At 39.6% G+C, this 21,629-nt stretch overlaps 1 protein-coding gene across 1 annotated transcript in view; it reads left to right on the top strand.

The window, feature by feature from the left end:
* The first annotated feature begins 3,875 nt into the window (after positions 1-3,875).
* The window catches only part of LOC104553490 (tyrosine 3-monooxygenase), a 30,760-nt gene continuing 13,006 nt past the window's right edge, over positions 3,876-21,629 (top strand). Inside the window, exons 1-6 of the mRNA XM_010196176.2 lie at positions 3,876-4,073; positions 4,948-5,122; positions 9,032-9,120; positions 11,859-11,926; positions 13,038-13,088; positions 16,741-16,886. Coding sequence (XP_010194478.2) covers positions 3,876-4,073; positions 4,948-5,122; positions 9,032-9,120; positions 11,859-11,926; positions 13,038-13,088; positions 16,741-16,886 — 727 coding nt within the window. The remainder of the gene's footprint in view (positions 4,074-4,947; positions 5,123-9,031; positions 9,121-11,858; positions 11,927-13,037; positions 13,089-16,740; positions 16,887-21,629) is intronic.

The following is a 21,629-nucleotide window of genomic DNA, read 5'->3' as shown; positions in this document are numbered from 1 at the left end:
TCTCTAGAGGAGAGTTACCTGAATGGAAGTCGTTGTGACTTTTTGCAGTTGGATGTGAGGTTGGATGTGAGGGGTAATAAGGCCTTATTATTGCAGTCTTAGAGCTGTGCTAGCTGCAATGTGTAACATCATCTATTCAGTGCTGATCCAGGACTGGTTAGCTTAGTGAAAGGGGAGATGTCTCAATAGACATACTCAGCTACCCACTGTAGAAAGCTGGAGTATAAAGGCTACCTTGTGCTGTGTGTGTTCTTCTCTGAGAGTGCTTTATTCAGCACTGCTACAAGATGTCTTCTAACTTTCTGAACTCAGAATCCAAAAAGTGGGTACCAACACCTTATAAATGAAAGAGAAGTGGTTCTTACAATACAACTGAAGACAAAGAGCCTTCCAGCTCCTAATCCACTGTATCTGTGGTTAGAGACACCATCAAAGCTATGGAAGATCTGGGTTAACTGTGTCCCTGTCTAAATGCATTCAAATCCAAACACGATATCTTTCAAGTCATCTCCCATGTCACGATACTTTTTAGAGTCTCCTTTCTTCTCTCATTTGAGTTTTACTCTCCCTTTTTTTTTTGATGAAAGCAGTTTTATGTTTCCTGGAGTGTAGTTCAACTGAGGCAGAAAATGGAAGCAAAGGGGATTCCAGCTTAACCCAATGGCTGAGCCATGGAGAAAGAAGAGCTTTGTTGTTCGGGAGGCTGTTTCTGTATTTTATCCTGTAACTTTCACTCAAAGCAGCTAAATGCCCTCTTGGGCTGTTTGGCATTGTATAATGTCTCCCTGTAGCTCCACAGTTGAAAGAGGAAGGAGATTGGCACTTGTACATTGAAACAGAATGGAGTAAAGCAAAGCAGAACAGTATTTCCAGCTTGAAAGAATTCTGCATGGTCATGGTACTATGATTCAAGAGTCATGTTTCTGTTAGAAGATCCAAAGATGGAGAGAAATTTGAAAGTTTCATATCTACTATTGTACTACTCTTGTATTTATAGTTTGAAAATCAATGGAGCTTTAATGTAAGCATCATCCTCTAGGAAGACAGAAAGTACAGCTGTTTCCATTATATTTATGATGGATAATAACATTAATGTAAAGATACCAGCTGGAACCCTTTTCACTAGACATGTACTTATGCAAAATGGTATCATTTTGGTGCTTTGAAGTAAGGTTTTTTATCTCTGTATCTTTTTTATTTCCTTTTTTTTTCTTCCTCATGACAATGTTTGTGTACATCTTTCAATCCTACTTGGCATGTATTTTCAGTGTGAAAGTAGCCCGTATGTTATTCTCTTAATACAATAGGATCCATAAGGTAACCGTGTACCATAATGAAGGTTTAAACCAGCACTAAGTTCAGCCAAAGCAGCACAAAACAAAGAAAGACTGAGAGATGAGAAGTTAAGTGCTCAATGTTTTAAAAGCAGAGGAAATATACTGAAAGTAGATTTTTTTGTAGAGCAAATTAGCTTGTGTGTATGTGATTTAAATAGTACATATTAGTTGCATTTAAAATAATACCTCTTAGTGAGTTATTTCTTATTTCCATGCTTAAAGAAAATTAAAGTTGTGTAGCAAGATGCTTTTTTACCATTGTCTGGCCAGTGTAATTTCTCTTTATAAGTATTAAATACCCAGGCAGGAGCGAATGCCCTTTTGAGGTTTATTCCAACTGAAAAAGCTCTCTTGCACTAATCAACACATCCAGACAAGATCATAACACAGACATTAAAAAAAAAAAAAAGCCTGTCTATTTCCTGCTTCAAACCATGCTGACAGTTGGCAGATAATACTTTTTTTGATATTCAAATGTAACCATTTAAACTAACCTAAATAAACAGATATATTAATGCCTCATCAATCTTGAATGAATAACACTGTGCTTATACAGGGTGGAGATATCTGCAATTATAACAGATAAAAATGGACAGATTGCTTGTGGTGATCAACCCAAAGGGCTGAAGAGGAAGTGAGCCTACTCTTGGGATCTAGGAGTCCTACTTTCTGCAGCATGAAGCTGCAGCATGAAGTCCCCATGGGAAAGGATGACACACTGTGCTTCAGTTCTTGCATAGCCCTTTAAACTGCAGCACCCAGCCTGATGCTTCTCCTCCTGTGCTCCTAGAGATCCCCAAAAGTGCTAAAAGCGGGACTCTGGCATGTCTCAGCAGAGCTGGCTTAGATCATGGTGAGGTCTTCCTGGGCCTATCCCAAGCATGGATTTAAAGTGCTATTGGGGTGTCCATTGGCTGGGCAAGGACATTTCACCACCTGTGCTGCTTCTGCAGTGGGTTGCAAACCTGTGCTGTAAGCTCTGCTTGTGGTGCTTCAGCTATTACATTGGCTGATGAGTCTCTAGTCTGACTCTACAGAGAAACCTCAGTTTGTGTCCAGAACTGTGCTATACAAGCACACAGAGAAGGGAGTCTGACACTAGAGCATAAAGACAGCCATAGATAGTAGCCTGAGGTATTTCACCTACATGTGGCACGATGCTCCAAAAGTCACTTTGGGTTTAACTGTCTCAGCCAGGCAATTGATGGAGAAATAGAGACCTTCCCAGTGCTCTGCCTTGGGCCAAAGGGAAATATGCCTCTGTCATCTTCTCTGGAGAAGAAAATTTGGTTGCACTGTCTTTATCTTTCCTGGCCAGGAAGGAGGCAATAGCAAAATAGCAGTGGGTTGTCTGGCCCAGCCAGGATCAGCTAGAAATGACTCCATCTTCAACGGGAGGATAAAGAAGTCGTTTGTACTGTGGGCCTGCAAGATGACTTTCACAGGGATTCCAGCACACTGTAACTGAGGGTATGAAGATATGAGTGCTTATGCCCAGAAATAAGTTTCTGAATCACAGAATCCTAGAATTGTTTCAGCTGGAAAAGACCTTTAATTTCATTGAGTCTAGCCACTAAAGTAATATGGCCAAGACCACCACTAAACCACATCCCTAAGCACCTAATCTACATGTCTTTTAAATATCTCCTTTTAAATAACTCCACCACCTCCCTGGGCAGCCTGTTGTAGCGTTTAACAATTCCTTCAGTGAAAAAGTTGATATCCAGGTATGCTATGCTCTGTAAGGAGCAGACCTGAAGCTTCAACTCCCCCGCCCCCCCCCCGATTCAGCCTTGCCACCTGTGAGAAAGGTGTGATCCTGGGCCTTTTGAGAGTCTGCTTCACTGAAGAAAAAATCATGGCAGAAACAAGTTCCAATAGAGGAAATTGTCCCGGTGACAGCACTTGGCTTTTCTAAGGATAAGGGAGAATCCTGTGGGCAGGAAAAGCTCAGAAGTAGGCAATGAACTTTGTCTCCAGCACTCCAACAATTGTGTCTGTGCAGACAGAATACCACGTGGATTGAGCTAGGGCTTGGATAAAGAGCCTCTTTGGTTCCCTGGGGGCATGGTCAACACAGAGAGAGTCCCAGTGAGATAAGAGAGGGTGGAGAGGAAGGGCAATCTCAGACATTGTGCAGGGAAGTCCAATCTGGGAGATGTAAATAGGGCTCAGACTTATAGCTTCTCCACAAAGGAGCCCATCTCCAGGGTTGATTGGCTTACAGACACCTTCAAACAGCAGAAGGGATGTGCTTTGAAGTTACCCAGAGGAGAAGGGTTATCTTGGGCTCTTGCGTAAATCCTACGCAGGAGGTTTCCCTTGATGTGTCTGGCATGGCCAACATAAATGTACCCACATCTATCAGAGTAGCAACCAATTTGCTCACTGCTACCTGGTGGCCCTTATCTCACCACCAACATAGACTCATTGCCTCTCCAATCCCATCACATTCCCTTTTCATTTCTCTGGGAGAAGCACTCCTCAAGCAGTTTTCACTCAACATCTGGCAATTTCAATCCACTCCTCTGTGTCTCAATGAAGACTGACTTGGTAGGGACCTCAGGCCAAAAGGAAGATGCCAGCAACGAGAAGATGATGGGTGGCATAAAGTCTTTGAGCAGGCAAGGCAGCCTGGACTCCAACGGGGAGGATGACAGAGCCACTCTCATCCTGACTCTTATCCTCTGTAATGTAAAGAAAATTGAGCTCTCCAAGGCAGCCAAAGTCTTTGAGGTATTAACCTCACCATTTCCTTCTTTGACTAAGCCTTCTCTTCTCTATTGCCTTCATCTCTCCTTTTTCCCCTCTCTCACCCTTTTCTTTCCTGTCTGACTTATGCCTCCACCTGCCTTTCACCGATCTCATTGTCCCTGTTTTGCCACAGCTGCTGGCCTCTCCAGATGAAGAAGGAGAGTGCTCTGAAGGGAGGCAGCAACTGGACACAAATCAATCTTTTAGAAGAATCATTTTATGTAAGGACCGTTTAGAGCAGATATCAATCTATTATATCTTTTTTAGCAGTTGTAGTGGCCAGCCACGTCTAAACAACAGGCCAGCATTTCAAGAACTCAGATTGTAGGGGTGCTAGAAGCCAAAGAATTTTCTCTGCATATTTGACAGGACTTGCAGAGAATACAAGAGCTGTAAACCATAGAGGTGTTATTTATTCTGGGCACTTAAGCATCCCTACCAGGTGCTTGCTCTCTTCTGTGAAAACAAATAACTCAAAAAAAAAGTATTGGCTTTGTTACTTATTTTTAATTGGTGCAATTATTTAATGATTGTGATGTTGCTATACATGAATAGATCTGCTTTCATTCTGCCAGGGTTTTAAGAGTTACAAAGCCACTTGTTTTTTTATTTCTGCAGAGATGAAATGCTACTGTTAACAGTATCTTGTCTCCACCTATTTCTACTGAATTCCATGGTGTTTAGCTCTGACTGTATTTTAGCTTCTTCTAAACTGGACATCATTAGGCTTAATTTCTTGACATGCACTTGGTAATACCTCATTGCGTCAGCTTTTAAAGACATTTAAAGACATTTAGACTTACCTGGATTTTCAGTTTTGGAGAAGCTTCATCATACAGACATTTATCTCTTGCAGATGTTTGAAACTCAAATCCATCACTTTGAAACCAGACGAGCCAAAAAGCTCAAGAACTCTGCTGATGATCTTGACATTTTTGTTGAATGTGAAGTTCACAGTGCTGATGTTAGTATCCTTATTACTTCTTTAAAGAGAATAACAGAGGACATAAAAACTAGCAGAGAGGACAAAGGTAAGAAATGCATGCATTTTTTACTTTATCAGTACTAAATTTTTTAGCTTTAGCTTCATAACAGCTGCTCAACTTGCCTGGAAAACAGGTGAGCTGGTATTCAATTTTCTTCACCGCATGACAGTTTTTCTGGAATTGAGACCATTTCCATTGGTGTAGAAAGCGAGGCACTTCGTCATAGCCAGTGGAACTGGAGTGAGAAAAAAAATCCAGAAAAAAAAGAGAGATTAAAGGATAGAGCAGCAAAACAAGAAGCTGAGGAGAAACTGGAAACTTTTCAATTAGAGGAAGATTGTGTGCTGAGAGCTGAGAGCTGTTCAGAGAGCTGACTGCTCCAAGGCAAACATATACACTTGATGGGAATGCGATGATATAACAGAGGGTCTGAATGTTTTGTTTGCTTGTTGTGTATTGCATTGATTTTCTTAAAACAAAGCAGTATCTGTCTGTTTACGGTGTCCTGGCTACTGTCATCTGGATCCAGCAGGACTGTCTGGAAGTAGATTGCTCCTTTGCTGAAAAGAGCTAAATGCAACAAGCTGTAAGAAGTTTCCAGAGTGCAAGAGGGAGAGAAGGTCAGCAGAAAATCTGCAGTTACTGGGGAGGCTGGGAGAATCAGGAAAGGAGCTTCTTGTAGAGGACAGATCTGCTGCCAAATCTGGAATAACAGAGCATCAGACATTTTCTCAGGCAGATGAAAGTCTTGTTTGGAGGCTGTGCAGCTTGTGCTTTAGGAACAGTATTTCACCCATCAAACTGCTGTGAGTGTCCACTCCACTGCCTGTGCTATATTTGAGTCACCATTCCTACTAGTCATCAGGATGGGAAGTGTGTTTGACAGAGGTAGATGATGTGTGAATACAATGAGTGTTTAGAAACCTTTAATACAATCCTGAGAATGTCAGAGGTGCCCTTGCCAGATGAGAAAGCTGGGGGTCCAGCTCATAGGTTGAGTTCTCCAAATACAGAACAGCTATGGGGCTTCTCACTCTTGACAAGGCCAAGCAGAAAAATACAACCAGCACTTTAAGATCAACTTCCCCCACTCCTCCCTTTTTCCCAGTCTCAGCTACCTCTTCAGCAGTGCAGGGGGACAAGGAATGGGGGATGCTGCCAGTCATTCACAAATGGCTTCTGCTGCTTCGCTATTCTCAGAGGAGGACTCCTCGCATTCTTCCCCTGCCCAACGTGAGGTCACTCCCAAAGGACCCAGTCCCTTACGAACCTCTCTGGCATGAGTCTTTCCCATGGGCTGCAGCTCATCACAGACTCCTCCTTGAGGGTGTCCTCTGCAGCAGCAGAACTCCAGGCACATTCTGCTCCAATTCCCCACAGAGTCATGGCCGCCCTGGGCACAGTCACTACCCCTAGAGTGGGTTCCTCCACGAGCTGCTGGCAGATCTCAGCTCCACCATTGCCCTCCATGTGTTGCAGAGCACAGCTGCATCTCACCACAGGATGCAGGGGAGTCTCTGCTCCAGCACATCTCCTACGCTTTTCCCTCACTGACCTTGGTGTCCACGTGGTTGCTTTTCTCTCATCCAGCTCCTTCCACTACCTCTCAGAAAGAACAACCTTCCCCTTATGGCTTCTTAAAAAGTGATTGTGGAGGCACTTCACAATTTGAAGGCACTTCACAGTTTGAAGGCACTGGCTCAGCCCTAGAGGTGGGTCTGATTTAGAGCTGGGGAAAGTTTTGAGAAACTTCTTCCAGAAGCCACCATTATAATCTCTTCCACATTATCAGAAATTACTCTACACAAATCCAACACAAAATCCCAGAGCCTTTTTAGCTAATACAGTCCTGTTTGCACATCTTTGGGTGTTTGAAATTTACCTTCAGTCTAGTGATGACAGGCAGAGTATGCCAAGCTGTTCTCAGGGAGCATCAAAAGGGTATCACTGTCATCAGGGAAACTGGAGAGCCAAAGAGGGTTTTAGGGTTGGAGAAATATTTCTTTAGGATTTCCTTGAGGGTTGAGAGGTTTGTGCTCAGAAGTGGCAGCTGTTTTTCAAATGTGCTGGGACTGAGATCTACAGTAAAAATAATATGGTTAAAGTAGAGGAATATTACTCTTATAATTTTCTTACATTTTCCTTTTTATTACGGTTTTGACCAGCAACCATAAAAGTAATCAGGCTTATTTTGGTTTTAATGGTTCTAGAATTAATATACTTGCCATGTAAATGGTCAAAATCTTTCTGTTTCTAAGATAGCTCAGCCTTATTTGCAGCACTCCTTGGTTAGTAAAGAGTGTTTTCTAGGTGTTTCAGACTCCAAAATTCAGTAGCATCCTGAGCAGTTTATTTGATTTCAAGATGGGAGGGAGACACTTTAGGTGTGGGTACCAGCAAGAACTGGGGATTTGGAGGTTTTGGCCTTAAAGCTCTTTGTGTTTTGGTCCTATTCTGGTGAATTGAGGGTACTAACGTGAGAGGACTTTCCGCTCAGCTAGCCCCTAGGTCTAAGATGGGCTGGCTAGTGGCCATTTTACTGATATGTCTTACTGATAGTGGCAGTGAATTGTGTGGGTTTGCAGATGCCCGTGAGAGCATGCTGGTAACTAGAAGATATCTAAGTTGCATAGACATACTTACTGCTCAGCAATTATTTTACTAGGAAGATACATGTATGTAAATTCTGACTACTCTCATCTTCTGAGGCTCCAGGTCCTGGATTAATCTGTTTTAGTTTTTTTTTCCCTTCATGCACTTTTTTTTCCTTTGGAGTTTTCAGGTGAGCCAGACAGGCGTTTCCTGAAAGGCAATGATGAGACATTGACCTTCTCATCATGGCTTTAATCCCAATTAATTTGGTGCTTATTTCAGAAAAGCAGTGGTTATCTCTGCTTCCATGAAAGCTGGCACCTGTTGGCACTATGCCAGTTATATTGGCTGCATCCATTTCTGTGACCTAGTCAAAGATTCTGCTATGGTTTTCCCTCTCCTCTTCTTTAGCTTGTCTGTCCTCTCCCAGGACTCATGTAAGGAACAGGCAAGATGTGTATTGGGACATATAGTGGTGGACTTCTGTGCAGGTACAGGTTTTGAGGAGATATGACCACCGATAACAGAACAGGAATCTTGTATGCAGAGCCATTGGAAAAGCCAAGGACAAAAGCTCAGTAAAACATTCTAGGTAGATGTAAGACATTTATCAGACTAACATTTTTTCCTTATCACAGAATTGACCATAACTACAGGAAAGGACTCAAATTTGTCAACATCAGCATATATTTGTAGCTTTATACCTTTAAACTATCTGTACCTGGATATAATATAATAGGGCAAAAGCTAAATTTGCTATTCAATGCAGAGATGCTTGGTATCTTGTTGAAGTATGACATTAAAGTGACTCCCACTTCAGGTGAATGAAACTGGAAATTCAGCTAATGTTAGACTAATTTTCTGGAAAAAAACCAAAACAAAACCAAAAAGAGCGAGAAGGTAAAAACTTGAAGTCAAGATACTTCTTGGTCTATTTTGTTTTTAGAAATTTCATGTTTTCCTTTTAAAATATTGTTTTCACTTTTAAGGTATGAAAATTTAAGACTACTGTATAGAAAAGATGAAAATACTTTCTACAGTCCAAGATGCAGAAACAAATTTCTTCCACTGTGTCTAACACAACATCTCATGTCACCTTAAAGGAAATGTTTTTTACTTTAAAAATTGTTTCTGCTGTTGAAAACTGAGAAGTTAGCAATGCAATAATTTTTCATCTAGTCTTCCAGTTTGTTTTTCTAACCAAGTCAGCTAGTGACATATGATGACATGTAGATATGAATTGTATCTTCTTAGATATCGATGAAAAGAAAGCTTATATTCTTCAGCACAACTTTTATTGTCTGGGTTTTTTTTTTAATTGTTTGATTCTATCTCATTTAACTCTAGCTATTTTCTCTGCAGTGCCCTGGTTCCCCAGAAAAATCCAAGATCTGGACAAGTGTCACCATCTGATCACGAAGCATGATCCCAGTTTGGACAATGGCCACCCTGTAAATCTGACATCACTGTTAATTAATATTTTTAAAAGAAACATCCTGTGTATTTTAAGCATGTCTACCTGATATTAGCTGGTCCATGTAAAATCAAGTCTTCCAGATTTCTACTTTTTTTCTTTTCAATGTTTTGACCCTTCAGATACTCCATATCTGCATTTTTAATTTTGCATATGCTAGGAATCTCATTCAAGTGCCAATATACAAAGGATGGTAATGAGGGCAAGTGGCAAAGAGCTAGTCACTAAGAAATACCAGATCCTCAGATCTCACAGAGAGGAATATTATGCTTAAACTTGCCAAAAAAAAAAAAAGACAGAAAATAAAGGCATGACAGCATTGATTAATGATTATAATACCTGAACTGAGATTTAAATGTGACTGGCAAAGTTCAAAACACCTAGTGATTTTGGTTGAGGGAAGCTTCTAAGGTTTAAACAGGAAGCAAGTTGGGAAAATTATAATCCTAATTTACATCTGACTTTTCAGTTTTTCTTGTCTTTGGAGCCACAATTTTGTCAGTATTTACTGATACTGGTCTGAGTTGTTAGAATGTTTATGATAAGCTTTCCCTGAGATTCAGGCAGTAGGTCTCAGTTATGAGTGGGTCACAAAAAGGGCTTTACTCATAAGAGTTTTGTGCACGTATCCTTAGCCTTGCCATAAGAAGAAGCTCTGAGAAGGAAGAAAAATGCACTGCAGAGTTCTAGTGATGAAAATAGTAAGGTAAAGTACTGTGAGCAAACAAACATTCACTTCTCATCAAAGTTTTACAAGTTTAGTACAGATGAGAGAGTAAGGTACTGACAAAAAAGGGACACCAAAGGACCATTGACTGTTTAAGGTAGGTTATGGAATTGTTCTCCCAAACATTGCATAGAAGTGATGCATGAAAAGGAAATCCCCATACACTTTGCAGTGAAAAGTGCAAGGAATGTTTAGACAGGTGTCAACAAAATCTACAAGGTTTTATCATTCCTTTCTCTAAATGTCTGAATTCTATTTAGACTCTTTTGTTAACCTACATAATGTTGTTGGATAGTACAGTCTTGTATGGTAGAAAAAAGCTTTCCACGTCTATCTTCTGTTTCTGAGAATCACTTATTAAACTATAGTGCTCTAGGAGAGTTTCATAATACTTTTAACCAGAACGTCTTTCATTCTTTCTCATATCTTTCTGATAGAAATCATTCAAGTATTTGTCATTTTTCTGAGCTGTGAGGCTCTTTCTCATGAGATAAATGAATCCACACAGAGAATTCATTGAAGTGGATTAAGTTCCCCATTTGCTTTGTCAAATAGAAGGTGAGAGAAAGGATCAGTGGTGCAGATTTACAAAGAATCCAGTGAGGATAAATCTACACTGCAGAATTCAGTGCAATATGGAAATGTCTAAACTAGCTTGAAATAAGTTAGCTCAAGTGCTGAAAATTGTTTGTCTGTGGCAGGAGGGAGCACAACATGGGCTCATTTACTGTGCTGCTGGACATGGTTCAAAAACTGACATGTTGGAAGAAAGTAACGAATATGCTGATGTTCTGGTAGCTCAGCAAGGATTTTGCAGATACGTTTACTACCAAACAGGCAGCTTGGGCTGTCCATCTCAACAGCTTCACTTTGTTTTTTACTATCTCTTTAATGAAGAGATAAACAAATGGATGACACTGACACCAGTCTCTGGGGCACCCTGGCACTGGCTGGAGTGGTTTCCCAGGGTGGGTCCTGCTGCCCAGAGGGTTGTTAGAGAGTCCTGGGAACAGCACGGACAAAGTTGAGAGGTCACAAGATCAACACCAGCTTGGCCCAATGGCTTTTCCACGTGCTTTGCATGGGCTTGTTACAGCTACTAACAAGCAAGGGTGACATCTGAATGAACATATTCTCCACAGCACATGACAAAAATAAACATGGTCTCAGGATCCAGTTGTTTCCTTGGATTCACACACACAATACTCGTTAACTGCAGTATTACTGGTATTATTGCTACACTGAAAATTATGTGAATAAACCTAAGGGAGAAATTTGGCTTGTAGCATATAAAGTGCTTCCAGTAAATTCTGAATATTTTAGAATAATAAATATTTGTACAATGATGCTAGTCAACGCTGCTTTATGAGTTACATTTAGTAAAACAATGCCAGATTTCAGATTTTATTCCTGTTATGAATGATGTAAAATTCAAAGGAATTTGATTCCACATCTCTATTCATACTTAATAAATGGACAAGCCTGCTTGAAGCTCAGTTTCTAGTAAACACGAAGGAGGCAAAAGGAAAACTCTGATATTTAGTAAGTAAATTGCCTCTTTAAATAGATACTACTGAATCTGTCTTTATCACAACATGGAAATAAATAGGCTAGGGGGAGATTGAGCTGATTGAACTTTCTATGGATTCAGTGGCAACTCTAATGATTTCTAGCCAATGACGACCTCTTTCTTCACCCAAAGCACATATTATTTTGAAGGTGGTCTTAGGCTTGGTACCATCACATCCATCATGTATTGCAACCTTCACACTCAGTGGGGAAAGAAATGATTCAGAGATTAAGCTCTTCCCCAGTGGAAGTGACACCTCTATTTAAGCTCCATTTTGAATTTGCATTTAAATGTAATGGTAAGTGTAATGTTCTGCGATGTAGTGTTTATGAACAATTCCAAAACCATCCCATTAAACTATGCTACTTTCCACCAGTCTCTCAATGTAAAACTGTGTTCAAATAATTTTCTAACTCAGGGATACGCCGACCTGGAGTATAAGAAACGAAGAACATTCTTTGCTGACCTTGCCTTTAATTACAGAGCGTAAGTACAAGGCTACTGAAGAGAGACTTCAGTGATCTACATGTTCTTTCACACACTGTCATGTGAAAAAAATACCAGAGACTTAAACTTCTGTCAATATATCACAGGGGTCATATTTAGAAAATAGAACTCACCTGTAGGAACTTTCACTCCATGTTAAATATATTTTCCTCACAATACAGCAACTGTATCTTAAGATAAAATCTCAGGATTGCATTCACATCATCTTCATTGCTGTATTTTGTCTTACTAGAGATGATTTCTTAGTATGACTCTTTCATTTCAATTTTGCAGTTCCTTTTAGAACTAGCTCCTGAGCCGAGGCTAACATTTTTCAATGAACTGTAAGGAACAATGTTCAGTAATGTTTTTGACAACGATAAGCAATTTAATCTATCCACGTATATTAGCTTCCTGAGGACCTAAAAAGTTTCTTAATTTATGTGTAAAACTTCACCAGAATTATGCTATTGACTGACAGAGTTAATTAGATGTATAAGTAGAACTGGTTGTGGATTATCAATCTCATAGTGTCCAAGAAATGATGAAATATTCCAAGTCTTGAGAGAGTTCTATTTGAGTGCGATTTTCTCACTGCCATCATATATCACAGCTAATGCAGCACAAAAAGCCCCATACTTAGCTGACTCAGAATTACTGAAGAAACAACAGCAAGGAAGAAGAGAGAAGACTGCCCGCCAGAGAAGTTAGTGATAACTGTGCAGTGTACGCCTGGGCAGCTCTCTAATGATGAGTTCATGAATGATTCTCTTTGATGATACTGTGCTGATCACATCCTCCAGGGATGGATTCTCCAGGCACTCACAGTGTTGTGGTTGCTAGACTGCCTTCAGCAGAGGTAAAGATAGGCCTGAAGGCATTTTTTTTTCTTCCGTAAAGCAAAATATATCTTTCCTTTCTTACCATGTCCCTCTTCTCCCCACACTGAAACAAAGAAGAAAGAGCACACATTAGAGACAAAGAAGTTGCTAATTATCTACTGTTTTGGTGTTTCTGTCTTCATTACAGCAAATATTCAGGCAAAGAAATACTTGGAAACTGAAGTTGAAACCTTCTTTATCACATGCATTATTTTTTCTCTTCATTACAGAGGAGACCCTTTGCCTCACATCGAGTACACAGCACAGGAGACTGCAACTTGGTGAGTTTCTTACTTTGACTCCTGGGCTGTTCCACCACAGTCCCAGGAAAGACTGGCAGTGTGAGACAGGTATAACCTTTTAAAACCAAATATATCCATCTTAAATTTTACTCCTTGGTTAAATGTCACTTTTTGACTATTTGTTTTGCAGAAAGCCCTTCTCAGGTCTGGTCTTAACTATTCACTTTCTAGAGCAAAATGCATTTTCCTGGCCATCTCCCTGCCTGTCAGTCCCATCCAGATATCAGAAGCAAGAAAACATTTAGACCTATAGTATAACTTCTTTTAACTGATATCTAATTATCCACAGCTATGGTGGTAACAGATATATCATTTTTCCAAATCTGCTGCCAAGTAAAAGCTTCTACTGACAGAATGGAAGTTCGCTCATAGGATGTAACTAATTTAATGTTCATAGGGCAGAACAGTGATGCTTATTCTCCTATATATATTAATGTTAACAGGAATAGGTATCATTCTCTCAAATTGAAGGTAGAGAAAATTTTGGGCTGCCTTTCAGGGATACAAGGCCTTTGATGTTATATGAAACAATGACAAGTTATGTTTACATGGGAGCAACATTTTTTTGCTGGGGCTTAGTTTCTCCTAAAGATCTACCACTCAAAAAACCTCAACCACAAACAAACAAAATTAATTAAATTCAAAGTATGTTTGCAGACTTTATGTGAAGTATGTGGCAGATTTGAAAGAAAGCAGAGTTCCTAATTCATGCATCTTTTTTTCCAGTTTCTGCTAATACATTTAATAAATCTCAGTAAGCAGCAATAATTACACATTTGTATAATAATATAAACATAAATACGTCCAAATGTCTCAACTAAGAGCGAGTCCAGGGATTGCGCAAGGTACCCATGTGCATATAATAAGAGAACCTTTGTTCACAGAAATTTATGATTTAAACAGAAAGAAGCCTAAAGGTGGGAAAAAGGAAGAATAATGACCACATTTTGTAATTGTGGAACTGAAAGAGCTAGAGCTTAAGTGATTTGCCCAGAATTATATGTAAGGTTTATATCAATGCCGTGAATGAAATCCATGGACTAGATGTCCCGTGCCAAAACCCAAATCACAGGGACATCCCATCTATTTCAATGATTGTTTTCTTTTAAATACACTGTAATGTGCCATAGAAAGCTTGAGGAGTGTTGCCCACAATCACATAGAAATGTTGCATCCAACTCATCATGGCGGTCACAGTTTTACTGAGCTTAAATATGTTTTTATAGCATCTTTCATTCGATGGTCGGTGTCATGCTCATGATTGCTACCACCAGCCAACAATCTTGGCATGGATTGGTGTGGTGGGAATGTCATATTTAAGCAAATTTAATTTTGTGTTCTTTCCTGTTTTTCTCTTTTGTTGCCAACCTCCGTCATTCCAGCCCTTCTCCACCTAGAATTAGTCCCACTGTGGTAACGGAATAGACCTTTAAGAACTATCTACCCATTTCCCCAAACAGTCAGGCCCAGCAACTCGGATTGCCTCGTTATATAAAGCTGTTTCCAAAATTAGACCTCCTGATGGTTATCACAGCCCCCTGGGGCTATGCCCTGAGGTCAGTTACATTACAGCACAACTGAGCACTGTGCAACTGAAGGGGAAATTTGTAGCACAGACAAAATTCCCTTGGTGTTCACTCTGAAGAGTTGTTGGATGCCTTCAATTTGGAGCAACATGGTTATAAAAATGAAAACTAATCAAGTGAAGAAATATGACTTTCAGAAAACAGAGGATCCAGATAATCTGAGTTTCTGTTTTCAAGCAGGCTTCTTGACAGGCCCTGAAACTAAGCAGCCATAAAATGTGTTTTATGGGTAAAAGCTATATAAGAAAAAAGGAGACTGTAGGACAAAATCATGGGGATGCACCTGTCACATCTTCACAATGAAGCTGAATAGTGTATTTTTTTTTTCTAAAAGAATAAGAAAATTAATGTTAAAGAAGGTCATTGCCTTTAAAGTGCTTGATTCCATTCTTTGTTCTGAGGCTCCTTTCTAGAGCATTTCATAGACTGTGCTTTCAGCAGTTTCTCTTTCCAGCTCTGGACTGGAGTACCATCAGGTAGTAGCTCAGTGGTCCTTTGAGTGATAGCACCTTTATACAGTGAGGCATTACACCTCTTCGAGACTCACTATGTTAGGGCAAGCTAAACTGTTGTCTGGAAATATCTGCTATTCTGCTGACATTGGAGTGAACTTAGATGATAGCCTTAGAAATACTTTGAGAGGAGAGCCACTTAGCTTTGGATAATTCATTGCTAGTCTCTGACACTGTCTGTGTTTCTGCAGTAGTCAACATTTGGACACATGGTAGAATGATACTTTGATAAAAGAGACCATATGTGCAGAAGCGTAAACAAGCCTGCTTTCTCTACACTCCAGTCTGGGGATGAATTGTGTACTGGTTCAGATTCCGTGCACTCTCACTGAAGTTAGCAGTATTCTATGGGGAAGTAAGTCAGGATAACACTTGAACTCTAGTCCTCCTTATTTTTTCCTAATTCTTCTGTGGAAATGGCCCAGTCTCCTGTGGCTTTTGCAATAGTGACAGCAGCCACTGTTTCCCTCTGTTCTTTTACTTTTTTTTTCCTCCTAAGTTTTTTCTCTCCCTTTCATTCTAGTTTATTACTTCCACACTGTGTAAGATGTTTGTACAAATGAAGAGAGCCATTACCAGGGACTGGATATCACCTCCATAGCAACAATCACAAAAAAAAATACAATACAAACCCAACAAAAGGTCATTTTCTGTAGCTAGCATTTCCAAGAATGATCTCAATTTTCATAAAACAATGTTAATAAAATTGTTAACACCCTAGGGCCATGTCTGAACAAAAATAACCACTTCTATAAGGTTCTTTGCCATCCTATTACTACTTGTTTGTTTTGCAATAGCTAAATATATTCCAAACCACAGCTCTAAAACCAAGCACCGTTAGGTTTGGGACAAGCCTGAAGCCTAAGCCCAAATCTGATTGTATATATTTTTCTTCAGCTATTCCCTTTTTATATAATAGGATAAATGCTTCAAGAAAGTGGCATGTCTTTCAAATACAAAGCCCATGCCAGACATTTTGAACTGTAAAAGTATTAACCTCTTTGCTTATCCAGGTGTTGCACTTCAATATCAGAAAATGTACTTTTTTAGGAAGAGACTTGTAAGAGTCAAATCTAGGCTAGGCTTCAGTATGAAGGTAGGGTGACTGACATTTCAAGTTTTACCCCAATGTAGGAAAGAAGGGAATATCTGACTCATTCTACTCCAAAACTGCACAACATAGGGTCACAGTCTCTCTTTTCTCCCTGGGATTTCCCTGGTACCACCAACACCCTTATAACTAAACAACAAACACTTCAGAATCAAAATCCTGCCACCTTAAAGGAGAGTGTAGCAAGCGATAAAAGAGATATACTGAATAAAACCCACCTTTTGAGGAAGAGGTGAAACAAACCCCCTTATGCATTGCTACATCCCCACAGGCTTTAGCTTCCAAGCACCAGGTGTCCTGAGTTCAGGCTTTCAGATTATTGCCCATGCTGGAGATATATGTCTTTCTATGACTCTATAGCTAGGACAGATAGGTACAGCTTTATTGACATGGGCTATTACTATATGGTTTTTACTTTTCAGGCGAGAGGTCTATAGGAAGCTGAGCAGCCTTTACCCTACTCATGCCTGTACACAGTATCTGGATGCTTTCCAGCAGCTGGAGAAACACTGTGGCTACCAAGAGGATAACATACCTCAACTTCAGGACGTCTCTAGATTTTTAAAAGGTCAGTTGTTTTGAACCATGGTTTATTGCAGGGTTTCGTGGACATATTTGTATACCACATACACGCACAAACCATTTCATAGGACCCAAGCTGGTAAACAGAGATGATTAGCTGTAAGTTCCCTCATGCAAGATGAGCTGTTGCACAAAGCAGTAATACCAGATGTATCTAGGGACCAAGCTGTAGGTAATTTTGTGTTTGTTCTGCAAACGCTGCTCAACATGAGTTCCACACACAGATTTTCTAGGGTTTTGACTGTATTTTATGCTTCTGTAGCTACGCTACCGGTAACACCCAAATACAAGTACAAGTACATACATCTCAAGTAAGATTATTTTTTTCTCATACAAGAGACAGGGTGGCAGTATATGCTATAAGAAATTGCCAGGAGGTCTCACTACTCAGTCAGCTTCCTTGAAACAACCCTGCTTATTTCTGTCTCCATGGCCCCACTTGCCTCACTAAACTATTTGGTACCTACTGTGTGGTTGACAGGACAGCAGGAAGGTTGTGGTGTTAGTCTGTAAATTCATGAAGCTGTGATCTTCAATGAAAGGGCCAGTAAGATTGCTAGGCTGACATAGTTGCTGTTAGCTGGAGGCTGACTACTAAGGGGCAGGAGAAAAGGGGAGCTTGCATTGTTTTCATGGGGCCACAGGCTGAATAAATTCCCAAGGGCAGGTGTTTTGTGTCAACCAGCTGACTTCCTACTGCTATCAAGAATGGCTAAAGAAAGACAGGCTTTAAGGCCTCCTTACTCCTTTTGAGTGAGAAAGAGCTGTATCAGAGAGAAAGACCACTGATCAGTATGATGAAATAAATAAATATATAAAAGTATGGCTTAATTTAAAATAAATTAAATTTAAATACAATATTCAGAAACTCCAGTGACCTCCTTTATGTATCAGTAGGTGATCCTAGTAAGCTTGAGTAAGTTTTCTGTAGATGAAGAGTTTTCTAATACGTTGCCATTTTTAGGGAAGATTAAGCTATTTGATGACAATTTTTTTACTGTGTCTCTAGTGTAAGGGAATGGAGGGTTGCTATGTGAAAAGCACCTCTCATGAGCATTGCATAGTAGGAATTTTCCTACTATGTATGCATTATGTATTCTCTTACGTATTTTCCATTCTATTCAGTTACCCATCTTACTTCATTCCTATAGTAACTGGGATGATAAATATTTTCTCTCGCAAAGTCGTTGATCTTGTCTTATCTCATTTACACAGTAGCTGACAACAGGGACTTCCAGAAATCATGTGATGCTGATTCAATTACCATAAATATTTGTATTCTTTAAGGGAATCAGGTGATTTCAAAGTATGAGAATTTAGGATCATGTAAGAATATTCTGCCATGATACTATTTGTGTGACTCATGTTGATCTACAAGATTTTATTGCCCAGAGTCTGGGCCTGCTCACTTTTTTTGTAAGCTCTTGTTCTAAATTTTCCCTATGCTATACAACTTACTGTAAGCAGTTAAAATATTAATACTGAAAATTCTGCTAATAAAAGTTGGGAAGATGTTCACAGTGAGTTTCAACTCATCTACTATAAATGCAGGGTGTCTAGTGGAAGCTGATTTTCCAAACTATTCTGACAGAATGAGAATTGAGCTCTTCACGTGTGTTTCATTCCATCCTGGAATCGATGTCTAAGGAAAATGGAAAGAATGGCTATCAGGAGCACTAACTCTACCCACCTTAAGCTGTAGGTAAAACCTGGGGTTAGTTTAGCCTACATAAAACATAGTTTAGCTTCATAAAACATGATGCATAGATGGAACAATGTTTGTTCAAAAGAACTGTTTTTACAACTAGATACCATTAAGAGTTAGTAAGCTATTTTAGTCATATTATCTGTGGCTTTGAATGGATATCTTACTTATCTTCAATTATTCTCTCCAATAAGGTCATTTCACTATGCATGAAGATTGACAATATTGCAACATCCCTTTTTAAAAAACTCAATTTGAGCCGGAAACTTCTTCAAGATCTGTAAAATCTGTGTTAAAGACAGCCTTATGCAAAGCAGCCACTGGGTGAGGAATATGTTTTATAAGGAGTTCTTCTGATTTATTACTGATTTGTGTGTCTTTTAAAACTAGCATCAGTGAGGCTAGAATTTTTGCTCCTTACAAATCATCAATCAGCTATGTACCTAGGCTCTTTCTTGTGTTACAGACGTGCAGTGCCCAACCAGCTAAACCTTATACCAAATTATATTCTGTGATGAGTCTCCCAAAATTCCTTGGCATGCAGTATATGTATTTCAACTATAGTATATATGAAGATGTATACTGCAGTTACTCCTGTCACTGTTTAGCTCAGAATGAGCCCCAAACTGTCAGACTCTCCCATTTAGGACACAAATCTCATCATGTATCTCTGCTAAATACTCTCTCTAAGGATTGGACCGTTCTTTATCATACATGATAAGACTTCCTAGACAACAAAATGGAACAGAATAGACTAGGCTTCAAGTTGAGAGGAACCTGCAACAATCATGCAGTCCAACTGCCTGATCAATTCAGGCTTGACCAGAAGTTGAAAGATGTTGTTAAGGGCATTGTACAAATACCTCTTGAAACACTGACAGGCTTGGGGCACCGACCACTTTTCTAGGAAGCTTCTTCCACTTTTTGACCACCCTCGGTAAAGAAATACTTCCTAATGTCTGGTCTAAAGTGTCCCGGTGCAGCTTTGAATATAAAAAAAACTAGAGGGATGCAGAGAGAGAGAGACAGATATCCTGGACAGAAAGTGACTATGTTATAATAAGCCCATACAGCAAGATAAATTTTAATTTTTTACTTAGCAGTATCTGTGGACTCAAGCAAGCAATTCCTTTTGACTTAATACAAGTCAAACTACAAGATCTGTCTAATGTTACCTGACCTATTAGTGAAGCTGGTTTAAACAGAAGTGAGCTCTATATTGTAAGCGTTTCATAATTACTTAAATGAAATGTAAAATGGTTAGCCATGTCACCATTTAACATCACAAGTGTTTCTCTAAAGGGTTAACTAGATGAACCTAGGCACGTCTTTCTTTCTAGGAATGATATTTGGACTTACGCATTCATTGTCCTCCACAGCTGGAAGAAATTACAGCCAGTGAACTCAGGCATGCTCACGCTACAATGCACAGGCCTGTATACGTGAGGTTTTTAGGTGAAGAACTAAGCCTTACAGATCACTTTAGGTCAGCTGCTGAAGACCTTCTCTTCAACTCATTTTGATTTCAAGGATCTTAGGGCAGCAGGTCCTACCAGTTGCACTCACTATTCTTGACTGATGATTGCTGATTTTATCATGCAGTAATGAAACAAAAGTTCAAATTTTGTAGATATCATCTTCATCGGATGACTTTTTCCTATGGCTTTTGAAGATAACTGGCCCAGTATAATTTCATCAGCAGACTGTCTCATTCACTGGCCTGTATTTAAAAGGGCAACTCAGGGAACGTAAGCTGTAATTTTCATTTTCCCTCCTGCTCCTCCAACATGGATGCTAAAGCAATATAATTTTTCCTAGACTCTTTCATAGTCCTTCCAAAACGGAATTACTTAGGGCTTGGTTCTTGTCTGATATATTTTTCAGCTGTTGCAGTTTTCATTTCACTCAGAATTTAGCCCAAAGATGATCAGATTCTGAAATTTTCACATTCCTCTGGATTGTCTTAGCGTGGCATCAGCAGTAACAGAATACCCTTCTTGTGCCAGCTCCTGGACAGTGCCTAAGGAGACATAGCTGATGGTCGGTCTGTTCCCCCAAACACCCTGCTTGCTTAATTGGGGAGAGGAGAGAACAGTAAACTGCTTTACAAGCAATTCTGATTCCCTGGTGAATTCTGATAACTTTGCTCAGCATATAAACAAAGATAAAGATGTTATCTCCAGAGGTGGTGGTTTTTTTGATGTTGTTCAGGTTTGAGGCAGTTCTGTACCCATTTACCTTCGAATTCAGTGAAATAATAGAAGATAGCCATGGCAAATGCCAACCACTTAGTCCTTCACATTGTCAGGTAAACACATTCCTTACTGTCTAGACTGGTTTTTGTCCTTTATAGTTTCAGATGTTTTGTCACTTCTGATTTTTTCAGTGAAGCCTTATTTTTTTTCCCCCATTTTCTTCTCTCTCTCTTTTTTTTTTTTTCTTTTTAAAAACAAGAAAAGTGCTAATAGCCAGACAGAGCAAGACAAGAAATGCTGGAACAAACATTAAAAACCAAACTGAAACAAATCTTGTAAATGGCTTGGTTTCTGGGTGGGATTTTTTCTGTTTGTTTACATAAAATAAATTGGGTTCCAGGCTTCATGACACAATAGAATATGGATGGAGAAGGGAGAATAAAGCCATTTCTTATTTTAAAAAAAATAGTTTTATGCTTTTGAGAGGATTAAATGTCATTTATGAGAATCGAGAATGCAACCCAGATTTTGAATATAGGACTTCAAAAAGATTATCATTGGCTCTCTTCTAAAGCAGTGATTTTCAGTTTTCTTAGCTTTGCAGACCACCAGCATGTTTCCCACGGAAATGTAGATTTTGTATTCTGCTGACCATAGGACTGGTTCTTTTGCTAGTCATTTCTCACAGACCTTTCATCCATGCAGGGGGTAACACTGATAGCACCAGCTGAAATAATGATGGAAAAGTATTGCATTTTTCTGTCCTTTTCTATGGACCCATGCAAAGCAAAACACTTATGATCAGATCACTGGGTGGCTGTGTAGTTAG

The sequence above is a fragment of the Colius striatus genome, chromosome 1, assembly GCF_028858725.1.
Source record: "Colius striatus isolate bColStr4 chromosome 1, bColStr4.1.hap1, whole genome shotgun sequence".
Lineage (NCBI taxonomy): Eukaryota > Metazoa > Chordata > Aves > Coliiformes > Coliidae > Colius > Colius striatus.
The sequence above is the reverse complement of the archived record's forward strand: the minus strand, read 5'-3'. Positions and strand labels throughout refer to the sequence as shown.